The sequence below is a fragment of the Odocoileus virginianus genome, chromosome 29, assembly GCF_023699985.2.
Source record: "Odocoileus virginianus isolate 20LAN1187 ecotype Illinois chromosome 29, Ovbor_1.2, whole genome shotgun sequence".
NCBI lineage: Eukaryota > Metazoa > Chordata > Mammalia > Artiodactyla > Cervidae > Odocoileus > Odocoileus virginianus.
In genome coordinates, this window is record NC_069702.1 from 26,099,095 (window position 1) to 26,114,174 (window position 15,080).

At 39.4% G+C, this 15,080-nt stretch overlaps 1 protein-coding gene across 2 annotated transcripts in view; it reads left to right on the plus strand.

Annotated features, from left to right (window-relative positions):
* BTC (betacellulin) overlaps positions 1–15,080 on the plus strand; it is a 47,281-nt gene that overhangs the window by 15,469 nt on the left and 16,732 nt on the right. Inside the window, exon 2 of one of the 2 annotated variants that reach the window (XM_020904118.2) lies at positions 8,496–8,594. The exons of the other annotated variant lie outside the window; for it this stretch is intronic. Within the exon in view, the coding sequence (XP_020759777.1) occupies positions 8,496–8,594 (99 nt within the window). The remainder of the gene's footprint in view (positions 1–8,495; positions 8,595–15,080) is intronic. 2 annotated transcript variants of the gene reach the window in all.

The window sequence follows — 15,080 nt, forward strand, 5'->3', positions numbered from 1 at the left end:
GCTGAGAGCCCCATTCTGTCTTTGCCAAACCATGTAAAATAGTGCTTTATTTTAACCTTGTATTTAAGGAGCATGTAAGGTTTATGAGAGGTCTTGTGATTTCAGGTAAAATATGATTGAAGTCACCAGGATGTTTAGCCCAAGGAAGAGAAATTCTTTCAGGAAAGCTTGATTTCTGGCTTCAAACATATGAGGATCTGTCATGAGAAAGAGAGTTTAGACTTATCCTATGTGATTCCAACTAGCAGAGTAAAATTATGGGAAGGAAAAAACTAGTTCAACATAAAGAAGCATTTGTAGAGGTTTAGAAATAGATGCTTAATATTTATTTTGAATGAATGACTGATCGAAAGACTGAATGAATGGTCTCATTGAAATGGGATGCCTTAGAAGAGAGTGAAGTCTCTGTGCCAAAATTTTAAAGGTGGGCTTAATAAACTCTCTCTTAGGGGATGTTTTATAGAGAAGCTGAGAGTTGGTTGGGGGCTTTCCAGATGGAGCTAGTGGGAACCCACCTGCCAATGCAGTAGACATAAGAGACACGGGTTCAATCCCTGGATCAGGACGATCCCAGAGAGGAGGCCACGGCAACCCACTCCAGTATCCTGCCTGGAGTATTGCCTGCCTCTCTCATGGACAGAGAAGCCTGGCAGGCTACAGTCCATAGGGTTGCAAAGGAGTCAGACATGACTGAGGCAACTTAGCCATGAGAGTTGGTTGGTAGGAGATTTGAATACCTTTGAGGTTCTTACTAATTCTGAAATTTAATATAATTTGTGACTCTTGAATGAAAATCTTATGTTTTCCACATCTAGTATCATGCTTTCTTTCATTTTCTCTAAAATACAATCCATAGGTTCTCTGATAAAGATAATTTTAATAATGTGTCTTCTTTTAAAAATTCTTTTGCTAAATTATTTCACTTGATTTTTGTGAACTAGATCATGGGATAGGCAGAGCCTTTGATTGTACTTTTTCTTGAGGAAAAAGGTCAGGATAGTGTGTTAATTAACTCAAGGTCAAGTGGTAAATTAATGACTGTGTCTGGTGATCTTTCCATAAGATAATGGCATTTTCCCTAAGAAATTTTTTAAGTCAAAATTTGAGCCTTTGAAGCTATGCAGTTGACTTAGATTAAAGGAATAAATTTTAAAAAATGAAAGCTATGTTTTGGATAAAAATAAAATTAAAATGGTTTGAAGAGAATTTCAGTGGTTCTCAACCAATGTAAGTTCTCACCCAAGGAAACATTTGACAAAGTCTGGAGATAGTTTTGATTGTGACATCTTAGGGTTGGATGGAGGAAGGGAGGGGGTGACACTGGCATCTTGTGGGCAAAAGCCAGGTATACTGCCAGTCATAATACAGTGCATAGCATCCTGAAACAAAGAATTATCCAGCCCCCAGATGCTAGTAGTGTGAAAGTGGAGAAACCCATTAGACATTTCCCACTCATTTTAACTAGAACGTGTGTTTCTTTGATCAATGAGGTAAAATATATGGAATATAAGATATCTTAAAGCTTTTATTCACCAAGGACTTTTCATTCACTTGAAATACAGTTATACCTGTATAGACTCCAGAACTGCTAACTTTGACTGCAAAAGGACTGCCTTGCAATTGCAGTGGCCCTGCTTTTTGGGTTAAACTTTCCAAACTCTCTGCCTCTGTTATTAATTCATCCTTTGACTCTCCCCTGTACCTTTGGCAGCTTCCTGTCAATTATCTTCCATAATAAAGATGAAAGCAAAATAACTCTTTTCTGTACATATTGACTAATGGTACCCTTCCCTTTCTAATCTTTGAAGAGTAATCTACAGTTATTTGCACATGTTTATGCCATTTCTATTTATCTAGCAAGATATTGTTAGTGCTTTTTGGTTTTCAAATCTAATGCATATATTTCAGTTTTTATTTTTAATTCTCCATCAGTCCTTATCTCTGCTTTTGCTCAGTCATGTCCAACTCTTTGCAACCCTAGGGACTATAGCCTGCCAGGCTCCTCTGTTCATGGGATTTTCAAGGCAAGAATATTGGAATGGGTCACCATTTCCTCCTCTAGGGAATCTTCCTGACCCAGGGATCCAACCAAAGTCTCCTGTACTGCAGGTGGTTCTTTACTGCTGGGTCACCATATACAGTTGATCAAATTCTTCTAGAAAACTTCTCTTCTGTGGCTGTTCTTTCTTGATCCCTTGAGGGCTCTTCTCTTTCTGTTCCTCTATGATACTGTTTTTTTTTTTTTTTTTTCAGGATTGTATGCTTAATCAGCTTTTTTTCTTTTCACATAGGTCTTTCTAACAGATCCATATCAATGGCATTAAATACCAGTTTATTTTTCATGACTCCAAAATTTAGAACCTGTAGCTTTGACTTCACTCCAAGGTTCCAGATCTAATATCCATCTACTATTTGTAAATGAGACACAGTCTTGTCAGATTCAGAATGTCTAAAACTGAAATTTTTTTCATGCCTATTTTATTCAGTTTGGGCTGCTATAATAAAATAACATAGACTTGGTGGCTTGTAAACAACAAACATTTATTTTTCACAGTTCTGGAGGCTGCTCCGTCCCAAATGAAGATCTCTAGCAGATTCAGTGTCTGGAGAGAGCCTGCTTCCTGGTTCATAGACAGCCATCTTTCTACCGTGTCCTCACATGGCAAGGGAGCTCTGTGAGGTGTCTTTCATAAGGTCTGATCCCAAACATGAGGGCTCCACCCTCACGAACTAGTCACATCACATTAGAGATTAGGTTTCAACAAAACAGTCCCAAGTAATCCTCAACCTGTTTGTTTTCTTGTATACTTACACCTGTGGTTGGTACCACAATCCAGCCAGTCACTCTAGTCACAAACTCTGGAGTCATCCTAGACTCCTTTTATCCTACCTCCTACTCTAGCTTATTAGTCACCAAGTCTTTTTTTGTTTATATTTCACTTTGTGAATATCTCTCATGTTCATTTCTTCTTCTCCATACGGTTATGTTGCCACCACCTTCATTTAGGTATGTCTGAATCACCTGTACTGGTATTAAAGGAACCTTTTCAAAGTGAAAAAAAAGATGATCACAGTGGTTCTCACTTGAAACTTTTCAATGACCCCATTTTAACTACATGAAAGTGAAAGTGTTAGCTGCTCAGTCGTGTCCAACTCTTTGCGACTTCTTGGACTGTAGCCCTCCAAGCTCCTCTGCCCATGGGATTTTCCAGGCAAGAATACTGGAATGGGTTGCTATTTCCTTCTCCAGGGGATCTTCCTGACCCAGGGATGGAATCTGGGTGTCCCTCATTGCAGGCAGATTTATTTTTTTACTGTCTGAACCACCAGGGAAGCAGATCCAAAGTAATTAACATGGCTGTTAGACATTTGTGACCTACGGCCCTCCAATCTTTTCTTCCATCACAATCCCCACCCACCCTCCAAAGAACTGGACAAGTTGTATTATTCATGCCATGCCTTTTTATAAGTTGGCTTTTTAATTGAGAATGCCCTGGTTAGTTACAATTTTTTGGTCTTTTTCTTAAAAATTAATGTTTTAAAATAAAGTAATACATGTACACAAATTTTTAAAAAATCAAATAATGCTAAAAAGATCATAATATTGAATAAGAGATCTTTGTTCCTGCCTTCCTGGCTCTTCACCTTGCTAGAATCAACCACTTTTGACTCTTTAAGGTGCTTCTTCTGTATTTACCTCTGTATTGCTAAACCATTTGTTTGTAATATTATTTCTTGACTTGTCAAGTTTAGCCTTGTTGAGTTTCTCTTCTCATTCCAGTATAGTTACTATAAGGGTAATACTCAAAACACTTAATGATGAGCACTGCATAGATAATGATTAATCACAACTCTACATGGTCTATGTACATGGTCTATGTTGGCTAATTATTGGTCTTGATTCTATGACACATTTGATAGCCCAGTTGGTAAAGAATCTACCTGCAATGCAGGAGACCATGGTTCGATTCCTGGGTTGGGAAGATCTGCTGGAGAAGGGATAGGCTACCCACTCCAGTATTCTTGGCCTTCCCTTGTGGTTCAGCTGGTAAGGAATCCACCTGAAATGCAGGAGACCTGGGTTCAGTCCCTGGGTCCCCTGGAGAAGGGAAAGACTACCTACTCCAGTATTCTGGCCTGGAGAATTCCATGGACTGTATAGTCCATGGGGTTGCAAGAGTCGGACATGACTGAGTGACTTTCACCTCCCTCAGTATTTACTTTATCATTACCACATAAATATTGTCAACTGCTGAAACAATATAATATAACCATGTTATCTTGATAACTCAGTATTTGTTTTCTAGAAGTTATTGATGTTTTAAAAAAGCATTTGTTACCTATTAAAAAGTCACTGTAATTCCCACCTTCTCTGTGAAGTTTTTGCTGGTATGCAAGTTGATTCTCCACCCTGTTGTTATTCCCATGCTACCTCTGTTTTGCTTATCACATTATATTTTATAGGTTTGTGTGTCTATCTTCCTTATGAGAATATGAGTTCCTTGAAGGTAGTGATGGTATCTGTTATTTTTGAACATTCAATGTCTTGCATCAGTGCCAAACCCAAAATATTTAATAAATATCTGTTGAATTATGGATGAAACAGGAGCATCCTTTCTCTTTGAAGCAGCCTTCAATATTGAGTAGATGCTTTTGTGAGCACTTCTCTGATTTCTGAGTCTCTCCATATGGATCACACACTCAGATTCCTGTCAGGGTCTAGGAAGTTAAAATCAATGAGCTCAGCAAGCCTGGTGGAGTCTGTGGCATTTAAAGAGGTCACGTGCTGCTAGGTTCCAGCTAGTTGTTGCTATGAAGGTGTTTCAGATCTGTGTTGCCAGGCCTTCCACTTTTTAAATAGAAGCAGAAAAATCCAGGCTTGATATGAACCATCATGATTCAGTTTTAAAAAACTATGCAGACCAAGTAAATTGCTCTTCAAAATCAAGCTTGATTTGGTTCAGGACCATAAGCTGATGAAGATTATTGCATGGGAGTAGGAGGAACTATGTACCTCATCCCAGAGCCTTGAACTTGGTGTCTGATTGGGCTGAGAATGTCTAACCCAAGGGGTCCTCCCAGGGGCTCTCTCCAGTGGAATTTCTTTGCCAGCTGATGCCAGCATGTAGGGTGAGCCTTAGCAGAAGACAGTCTGGGCACAGCCTGCCAGAGTGTTCGGAGACTCTGGCAGGATTTCCATGGAATCAGGACTCCCTCTGTCGTGTGGGAATAAAGAATGTTGTATTAAATTATGAAGTGATAAGGGAAGGAGCTCAAGAAGACTCAAAGTTGTACACTATCTGCCAAGCCATGTGTGTATCTTTTCTTATGTTAATTTGTGTTTTTATAATACTCCTAAGATGAAGAGATTGTCATCCTTAGTTTGCAGATGTTAAATCTCTGTGAGATTTAGTTTTGTTTTTTTTTCAATTTCCATCATCAGAATAGATTAACTGAAGAATTAATGCCTCTGATTCTGCCCATGAAGAAAGCCCATATGTGGGATTTTAAAAATGATTTAAACCTGTTTTATAATAAAAAAGGATAAAATTTTCCACTGGACATTGACATTGGGATCTTTGAACTTAATGTTTGTTTTGCATGTTCATAAATTAATCTAAGATCGTTCATCTATCAACATTTGTTGAATATCCCTTGTGCTCTGTGTTAAATAACAGGATTTCAGAGCTGGGAAATATACAATTCCTGTGCTTGAGAAGTCTTAAATGACTGTTTCTGGTTTGTTCTAAGTGTGAAAGGAGGAGCCAGGTAATAGGGATAAAGGCAGAAAAATATATAGAAATTTGGTATCCAAATTGTGTTTTGTTTTGTTTTTAAATTTGAGCTGCTCCTTTTTTCTTGTTTCAACAAACAGAATAGTCAAGTAGAAAAATTAGAAAGTGAAAATTAGGATAATTAAGGAAAAATTCTTCTAACCCTGTGGGCAACTCTATCTACTTACTTACCCATCTTTTTTTTAACTATTTATCTATGTGGTTATTTTCATATTTATCACAAACACATGCAGAAAAAAACACTCAAATCTCACTAATTACTATTCTATAAACTGCTTTCTTACTGAGGGATATTTTGAAATGTTTAAAAATAATTTTTTATGGCTGAAGAGCATTTTATTACATGGAAATATTTCCTATATCTTTACTCAGTTCTCTATTGTTAGATATTTAGGCCAATTTCTAATTTGTTTATAAGCCATGTCACATGTAGAAATTTTGTACCTTTTTATGTATTTTAATTTATTTCCTTGGGAAAAATTGCTAGAAATGAGATTACTGGATTGAAGCACTTGGACAATTTTTAAGCTTTTAGCTAAAAGCTGAAAGTCCTGGTAAATTGTCCTGTGGAAGAGTAGTAGTAATTTTCCTCTTATCAATGGATATGAGTTTCTATTTCTCTTCATTGTTTCCAATGCTAGATACCACCTCTTTAAAAAAAATTTTTTTCCCCCCAATTTGATAGAGATAGAAAAAGCTCTCTGTTTTGTAAAACTCTTTTTGAAACTCTTTCAGCCTTTGAACTTTCTGGATTCTATTGTTATCTGGTACAATACTATCACTTTGTATTTTGATCACTTGGTTGGCTGATTACCTGCCTTAGCAGCTTTGGAAGAGTTTGAGGGATCATTTCCTGTCCACAGGTGTGTTTTGGGGGTGCTTGTGGATGTTTGTTGAGTTTAATTGTACTTGAAGGACATGTGCAGTTTAGAACCTTGTCAACACAACCAGTGGGCAAGTCACTCTGTTCCTACTAGTTACATAATAATGAGTAATTTAACTGAGTACTGATTAAGTGTTAGCACTGCATTAAGTGCTTTGTATACTTAGCTGGTTGGAGCCTCACGACAGCTCTCTGAAGAAGACATAATAATTATCTCCATCTTGCCAATAAGGAAACTGAGAGGTTATGAAACTTGCCCATGGTACATGGCTGTAAGGTGGCAAAAACAGGTTATAAACTCAGGATCATCCAGCTCCCAAGCAGTTTAATCATTCCTCCTCTCCCCTCTCCTCTCCAGCTTCTTATTACAGATATTTAAAAGTATATGTAAAAGTAGAGACAACAGCAGAGTGAACCTTGGCAAATATACCACCCAGCTTCAACAATGGTCAACATGTGAACAATCTTGTTTCATCTATGCCTTTCCCTCACTGCCACACACCTGTCTTCCCTTTTTGGATTATTTTAAAGCAAATCAGAGATACATTAATTTCCTTAATAAGTATTTAAATACATATCTCTAAGAGATATAGATTCTGGTTTTAACATCTAAACCACAAAAATCATTATCATACTTGCTGCTGCTGCTGTCGCTTCAGTCGTGTCCGACTCTGTTGACCCCATAGACAGCAGCCCACCAGGCTCCTCTGTCCCTGGGATTCTCCAGGCAAGATTACTGGAGTGGGTTGCCATTTCCTTCTCCAATGCATGCATGCATGCTAAGTCGCTTCAGTCATGTCCGACTCTATGCGACCCTATGGACAGCAGCCCACCAGGCTCCTCTGTACATAGGATTCTCTAAGCAAGAATACTGGAGTGGGTTGCCATTTCCTTCTCCTATCACACTTGACACTCTAACAATTTCTTAAGATTGTCAGATTTCCCTGATTACCTTTACTGTGATTTTTACTGTTGGTGTGTTTGAATCCGAATCCCTGCAAGGACTACCCTTTGTATTCTAAACTTTCCTAACCTCAGCACGGTGTTCCTTTCCTTCCCTTGCTTTTCCATGAGGCCTGTCATTCTCAGAGACCGAGTTACTAAGCTGGAGGAACTTCAAATTTTAAAATAGTTCCTATGAATTGAATATCTAGTTTGCATCTCCCCAGAAGGAAGCACACTCAGTAGTTAAAACTTGAGAAGCACTGGGTATGTGAAGACCAGGGGAGAAAATACATTGCCACATGGGTTCATTATCCCTCCTCCCCGAAGTTCACCAGGTGGCTGAGAACTCCCTTTGTTCTTCTGTTCATAGGATAAGGCTTCATCGCAGCTATGGCTAAGTCTTCTCACTTATAGGGCCAGGTCTCATCAGATAGAAGTGTTGTGTGTGTGTTGTTTGTTCAGTCGTGTCTGACTCTTTGCAACCCCATGGACTGTAGCCCTCCCAGCTCCTCTGTCCATGGGATTTCCCAGGCAAGAATTCTGGAGTGGGTTGCCATTCCCTTCTCCAGGGGATCTTCCCAAACCCAGGGATCGAACCCAGGTCTCCCACATTGTAGGCAGATTCTTTAATGTCTGAGCCACCGGGGAAGCCCAGTAAGTGATACTGGCTTGAAAATTCTGTCTTGAGCCTTGAGCTTAAAAAAAGGAGACATGCTGGCCCAGGTACTCCTTCGATGCTGCAAGAGAATAACTTGGAAATGGGAGCCACAGGCTTGTTATTTTCATAAATGGTCGAGACTTTGATAGGATCTTTTGTCTTGAGCATGTTTTCAAGGTTTCATGTTTGTTTTGGTTCTGTTTTGAACTTGAAGGTCTAGTGATCCTCCACTGTGTTCTGGCAGATGGGAATTCAACCAGAAGTCCTGAAAATGATGGCCTTCTCTGTGGAGATCATGCAGAAAACTGCCCAGGTAATGCATAACTAGTGATGTCTTTGTATTTCATCAGCTTTGTATTCAATCTCAGAAAGCTGACTTTCCTACATTTTAAGTTGTTGATAATATAGTAATCATAAAACCAGATAGTTTTTTGAGCACTTGCTAATGTACCAGGCACTGGGCTTTGCATATAGTAGTGCATTCACTCCTTGCAAGAACTCTATGAGCTAGTAACACTTTTTGCTTTATTTCAAGGTGAAGCTAGAAAGAATATGTAGTTGCCAAAGGTCACACTGCTGGTATACTGCAAATCTGGGATTCACACTCAAGTCTTTCTCATTCCATCATAGATGTGATTTCCAGCCTCTAGCATCGATATCTTGGACTAGATTCATAGAAAGTTGGCACATTCTATTCAAATTCAAATTTTATTTTCTATTTTATAACTTAAAAGAAGGGAAGAAGGCATCAATTTTTATAACATGTTTTACCTTACAGATGCTTGAATTAGTATTCTCAAAGTTATTAGTCTGAGGCAGGGGTCAGCTTTAGTAGAGTCAGATAGTAAAACCTGAAGTTTTGTGGTACTTGTGGTCTTTTTTGTAACTACTCTGCTCTGCCATTGAAATCAGCCATAGACACTATGCAAATGAATGGCTTTGGATGTCTTCCAGTAAAACTTTTTTTTAGAGTAACAAGCTGTGAACCAGATTTGTTTTTTGGGTCACAGTTGACTGACTTCTGGTCTAAGGTCTGTCTGTCATTTATACAGTGTATGGTCAGATCTTCTACAGAGGCTGTTTCTTATTTCAAAACACAACCCAACATAGGCCAATTCTGAAAGTAGGGCAGAGTGGAGAAAAGCCTCTGGAAACTTCTCTGAGCTGCAGAATGGTGACCCGGTGTAAGTGCTCCTTTCCTCGTGTCCTGGGGATGTTGTAACTGAGCCAGGAACACGCTGAGCAAGTCGTCCTGAAGTGAGTCATCAGTTCTAGCCCAGCTTTCCTCTTTCCTCCCTCCCATTAGTGGGTGGTCTGGAGAGTGCCCGTGGGCTGTGAGTCCATCGCTGTCTTAGGTCATGATGGTGTGGGTCTTGTCACCTGTGTAGTGAGAAGGACAAAGCCTACTTTATGTGTGTGCTTTCCTTCAGTCTGGTTTCAAATGTCTTAAATGACATTTTCACATTTCCTTTGGGAGATTACTCTGTAATTGATGATTGATAGGGTTAAAAAATCTTCCTCATTATCTTCCTAAATGTATTTTTAAATTTTGTTATTGTCATGAGAACGTATAACATGGGATCCATCCTTTTAACAACATTTTAAGTGTACAATACAATATTACTGGGGCTTCCCAGGTGGCGCTAGTGGTTAAGAACCTGCCTGCCAATGCAGGAGACTAAGAGGCCTGGGTTTGATCCCTGAGTTGGGAAGATCCCCTGTAGGAGGGCATGGCGGCCCACTCCAGTGTTCTTGCCTGGGAAATCCTATGGACAGAGGAACCTAGCAGGCTACAGACCATAGTGTTATAAAGAGAGACAACTGAAGCGACTTAACATATAATATTATTAGCTATGGAATCTGATATTGGATAGCAGATCTCTAGGAGTTATTTATCTTACAGAACTGAAGCTTTACAGCCCTTGAACAATAAACAAGGCCTCTCCCTGCAACCCCTGGCAACCACCATTCTACTCTGTTTCGGTGGATTTGGCTGTTTAGATAACCTCATATAGGTTGAATCATGTATTACTTGTCCTTTGGTGACTGGTTTATTTCTCTTAGCATAATGCCCTTGAGGTTCATCCATGTTGCTGCATATTGCAAAATTTTCTTCTTTTTCAAGATTGATTAATACTCCATTGTCTGTATATATTGTATTTCCTTTATCAATTCATCTCTAGATAAATATTTTGGTTGTTTCCACATCTTGGCTATTGTGAATAATGCTATAATTAACATGGTAGTGCACCTTCTTTTTTGAGATCCTGATTTTTGTATAAATATCCAGGAGTGGTATTGTTGGATCATATGGCTGTCCCACTTAAAATTTTTTAATAAACTCCTTGCTATTTTCTATAGAGGCTGTAGATTGCCCTTCCAGTCTATAAATTGTTTGTTTCCTAGTTTGTTTAAGGTCACAGGTAAGCAGAGTAGCCTGATGTGAACTTGGAAAGACTGGCTCTAGAATGTGTATTGTTAATTCCCATGGTAATATTCTAGAATCACTTTAGAAGACCAGAATGCTCAATACATGAGAAAAATTCTGAAAAAAACAATTGCTTGAAAGTGCAAATGACTGTAGTTTCTTGAAAGAGAAATTAATGTAAAACAGGAGCAGATTGTCTCTGTTGAGTAACTGTGACCTTGAGCACATTGCTTAAGCTTTCAAAGACTTAATTTGTAACCTGTAAAATAAAGAAGTGACTTTCAGTGGTCCCCAACCTTTTTGGCACTAGGGATTGATTTCATGGAAGACAGTTTTCCCACAGACTGGGGGTGGGGGTGTTGTTTTGGGATGATTCAATTGCATTCCATGTATTGTGCACTTTGAAAGTGAAAAAGTGAAAGTGTTAGTCAGTCAGTCATGTCTGACTCTTGCGACCCCATGGACTGTAGCTTGCCAGGCTCCTCTGTCCTTGGAATTCTCCAGGCAAGAATCCTAGAATGCGTTGCCATTCCCTTCTCCAGGGGATCTTCCTGACCCAGGGATTGAACCCAGGTCTCCAGTGTTGCAGGCAGATTCTTTACCGTCGGAGCCACCAGGGAAGCTGGTCGTGCACTTTATTTGTGATCTAATACCGCTCATCTGTCGGGAAGTACTGGTCTACACCCTGGAGGCTGGGGACCCCTGAATTAAATGATTTTTAGGAGTCCTTCTTGTTTCTAAATGATTTCAGGATTTTACTTGCCAACAGCCCCAGTCTTTAAGCATTCCATTTTTAGTCTGTCATTTTCTATCTTGAATGAAACATTTATTCTGTTTGTCGGTACTTATGAGCTACCGACTATACAGGAGGCCCTGTTCAGAGTGCCAAGGATGCAGAAATGAACAAAATGGTCAAAGATGAGGTCACAAAGGTAATAGGAAAAAAGAGGCAGATGCCATTTACTGAGATGAGGAAGGACAAGATTTGAGGGGGTGGAAATCCTAGGTTCCATTTTGGAAGTGTCAAGTTGAAATGCCAGTTAGACATATGTTAATGAGGCAGTTAGCATGGAAGGAAGAGATCTGGGATGGAAACAAATTTGGGCATTGTTATCATTAAGCTGTTTGAAGCCAGGAAACACCCAGAGAGGAAGAGGACTGAGGAGAAAAGCTGAGAAAGTGTTGCACCTCCATGCATTGCAAAATTTAGAAGGAGTTGAGAGAGTTGAAGTCAAACCAGCCAGGGAAAATGAGCAAAGGAGGCATCACATGCACTCTTGAAAAACAAAAAGAAATGCAGTTTTTTTTTTTCCTGTCAATTCTTATTTATCTCCTAGCCAAGAATAATTTTAAATATATGAAATACACTCAAATCTCAATACTGGATTCTGTCTTCTTCCTTTTAAAGGGCTAGAATGAAAAGCACAGCTATAAGTGAATGTCCACTCCTGTTAGCTCACAAATGGTTGACGCAGTCCTTCTGGGTAAAAGACTTGCTGATAAGGCCTGATTGGCCCTCTGTATAAACATATTCTAGAAGCCCAGGATGGTGACAAGTACATCTGTGAGATTTATTTTTTCTTTTCCTGGAGAAATAGACCAATTCACATTTTGACAAGAAATGGCATTGAATGTAGGACAAATGGGAATCCTCAATTACAATAAATTTTCTGATGCTGCACTTTTTCAAGAGCATCCTGAATTTACATTCCTCTGTCCCACAGAGATAGTTGGCAAGATAAGAAGAAAAATTAACTTAAAAAATATAAAATCTCCTTCCTCCCCTCTTGGTTTAAGAAGGTTGTAAAATGAAGACGTCCCTACTGGGAAGATGTCTAAAATATTAAAGTCTCAGGCTTTACTTCATGGTCTAGGAGGAAACTTTTCTCCAGATTCTGCTGTGACCATTTGAACTCTTCGGTGCACTGGTTGCTTCCCCCACTTTTTAGGCTGGTTATCTGTGTGGGGAGGTCAATTTATAGGGATTTTTTCCCCCTTCCTCTCTCTCTTTGTTAACACTTGTGGGACTCCTATCCTAAAATTTAAAAAAGTTAAGAAGTTTAAAGTGTTAGTTGCTCGGTCGTCTTTGACTCTTTGTGACCCCATGGACTGTAGCTTGCTAGGGTTCTCTGTCCCTGGAATTCTTCAGGCAAGAATACTGGAGTAAGTAGCCATTCTCTTCTCCAGGATATCTTCCTGACCCAGGGATCAAACCCAGGTCTCCTGCATTGCAGGCAGATTCTTTACGATCTGAGCCAGCAGGGAAGCCTGAATTTAGTTCTCCCCTTTTAAATCTCTTACACAGAGATTTAACTATGTATCTAACTAAAGGTTTAGAGATACAAGAAGTTATAAACATTGTAATGAGTTAATTTACCAAAAAAGCATTTTCCCAGTAATTGTATATTACCCTTAGAGTTGATTTCAGAAGAGTTGCTGATATTGATATCATTTGAAAAAAATCATTAAATAGATTTTTCATGAGCATTATCGGGATAGGTAAGGGATGATTTTATGAAAATAAGCCTAATGTATTAATTGTGAAGAGTTTTAATCACTCAGGCATGACAAAGCCTGCTTGGCTGGAGAATAAGAATCATGTACAGAAAGACTAGGGCTTCCTAGGTGGGGCTAGTAGAAAACAACCTGCCTGCCAATGCAGGAGACATAAGAGACATGGGTTCGATCCCTGGGTTGGGAAGATCCCCTGGAGAAGGGCATGGCAACCCATTCCAGTATTTTTGCCTGGAGAATTCCATGGACAGAGGATCCTGGGGGGCTATAGTCCATAGCGTCACAAGGAGTTAGACACGACTGAAGCAACTTAGCACATACACATAGAAAGACTAAAGAACCACACTGCTTGATCAAAGCATCCATCAAAATGAGGAAAATTCTGTATTTAAACTAGGTTATCTGGGTGTCTGCTGTATTCCTCCACTTTAGTTTGGCTCAAGAGAATCCATCACATCTCATCTAATCATTCTTATGACCCCAAAAATGTGACCACTTTCTATCTACCTGCCCATACTATCGAAGAAAAATATTCTTACTTCTGACCCCTTCTGCTAACTCTTGGAATCAGAATTTGACATCCTTGACCTCCAGTAGCCCTGGTGGTTTCTTATTTAATTGGCTGTAGAATCTTTGGAATACAGTGTCTCAGGAAGAGTTTCTGATATGTTACCTGCGGTGCCCATCCACTTAAAAGATTGTGCTGTGATCTGGTACATGCAATTTTCCCATGTAATTTTGTGGAACAAACTCATTCCCAGAGAAATGATTTGGTTCGGGGAGTGTGAGTTGGAAAAGAGCAAGTAGGAGGGGAAAAAAGCAATTAAGTTCCACCACCCCTAGTATTTGGAATAGGAAATGGCACCCCACTCCAGTATTCTTGCCTGGGAAATCCCATGGACAAAGGAGCCTGGCAGGCTACAGTCCATGGGGTTGAAAAAGAATCAGACACGACTTAATGACTAAATAACAGCAAACAAACCTCAGTATCAACAGGAATCTTCACGGCTGTTACATTTTTAAGACCATGCCATTCACTTCTCAACAGAGAAACACAATATGTAGAACAAATCATTCTTTTGTCATAAGATTAACTTTTCCTTTTTCTTGATAAATATCTCTGGAGTGGAAGGATAGACTTTACCTATGTCATCAGGTCTCATGATAGGCAGAAAATGTTGGATTTCACAGCTGTTCAATTTTCTGAAAATGTGACCTTGATGAATATTAGATGAAAGCAACTGGAATTTTAGGTGCATTTCAAAGGAGGAAATGCTGATAAGCCTTCTCATTTCCATGCAAGAGAGAGACAGAGGGGCTCACATTTAGTTTTTTTGGGGGGAGGGGATGTGGAATGGGGAGGGCAATATGCGTGATTAATTTTTCTTCCAGGTTTTAAAGTTCCATAGAGAAATCACAGGACATTTTCTGCTTGGTGACATGGAAGGGATTTTAAATCCAAATAATGCTGGGAATATTTAAGGGCATGCTTATTTGGCAAAGGAGGGAACTCTGTGAGCAATCAAAACAGGACTTGGCAACCCTTTCCCTGGCATGGATTTGTGTTGCTTGGATGAACCAAGGCTGATCAAATCACTGCATCCAGCAGCTGCTGGTTAAGGCGCTCTCTGGTATCTTGTTCTGTATGGTGTTTATTAAAAAGGCTGGCTATGTTTAGCAGGGCATGGCAGCCAGAGGAATTAGTGAAGTTCAGGATACAGAGCCATATAGCTTATGTTTAAAGTCAGGTGTGCTTTACAAAGTAGAAAAGACCTTTCTGGAGCCCAGCAGATCCGTCAGTAAGTCTCACTGCTTCTTTATTGGAGTGTAGTGGATTTACAGTGATATATTAGTTTT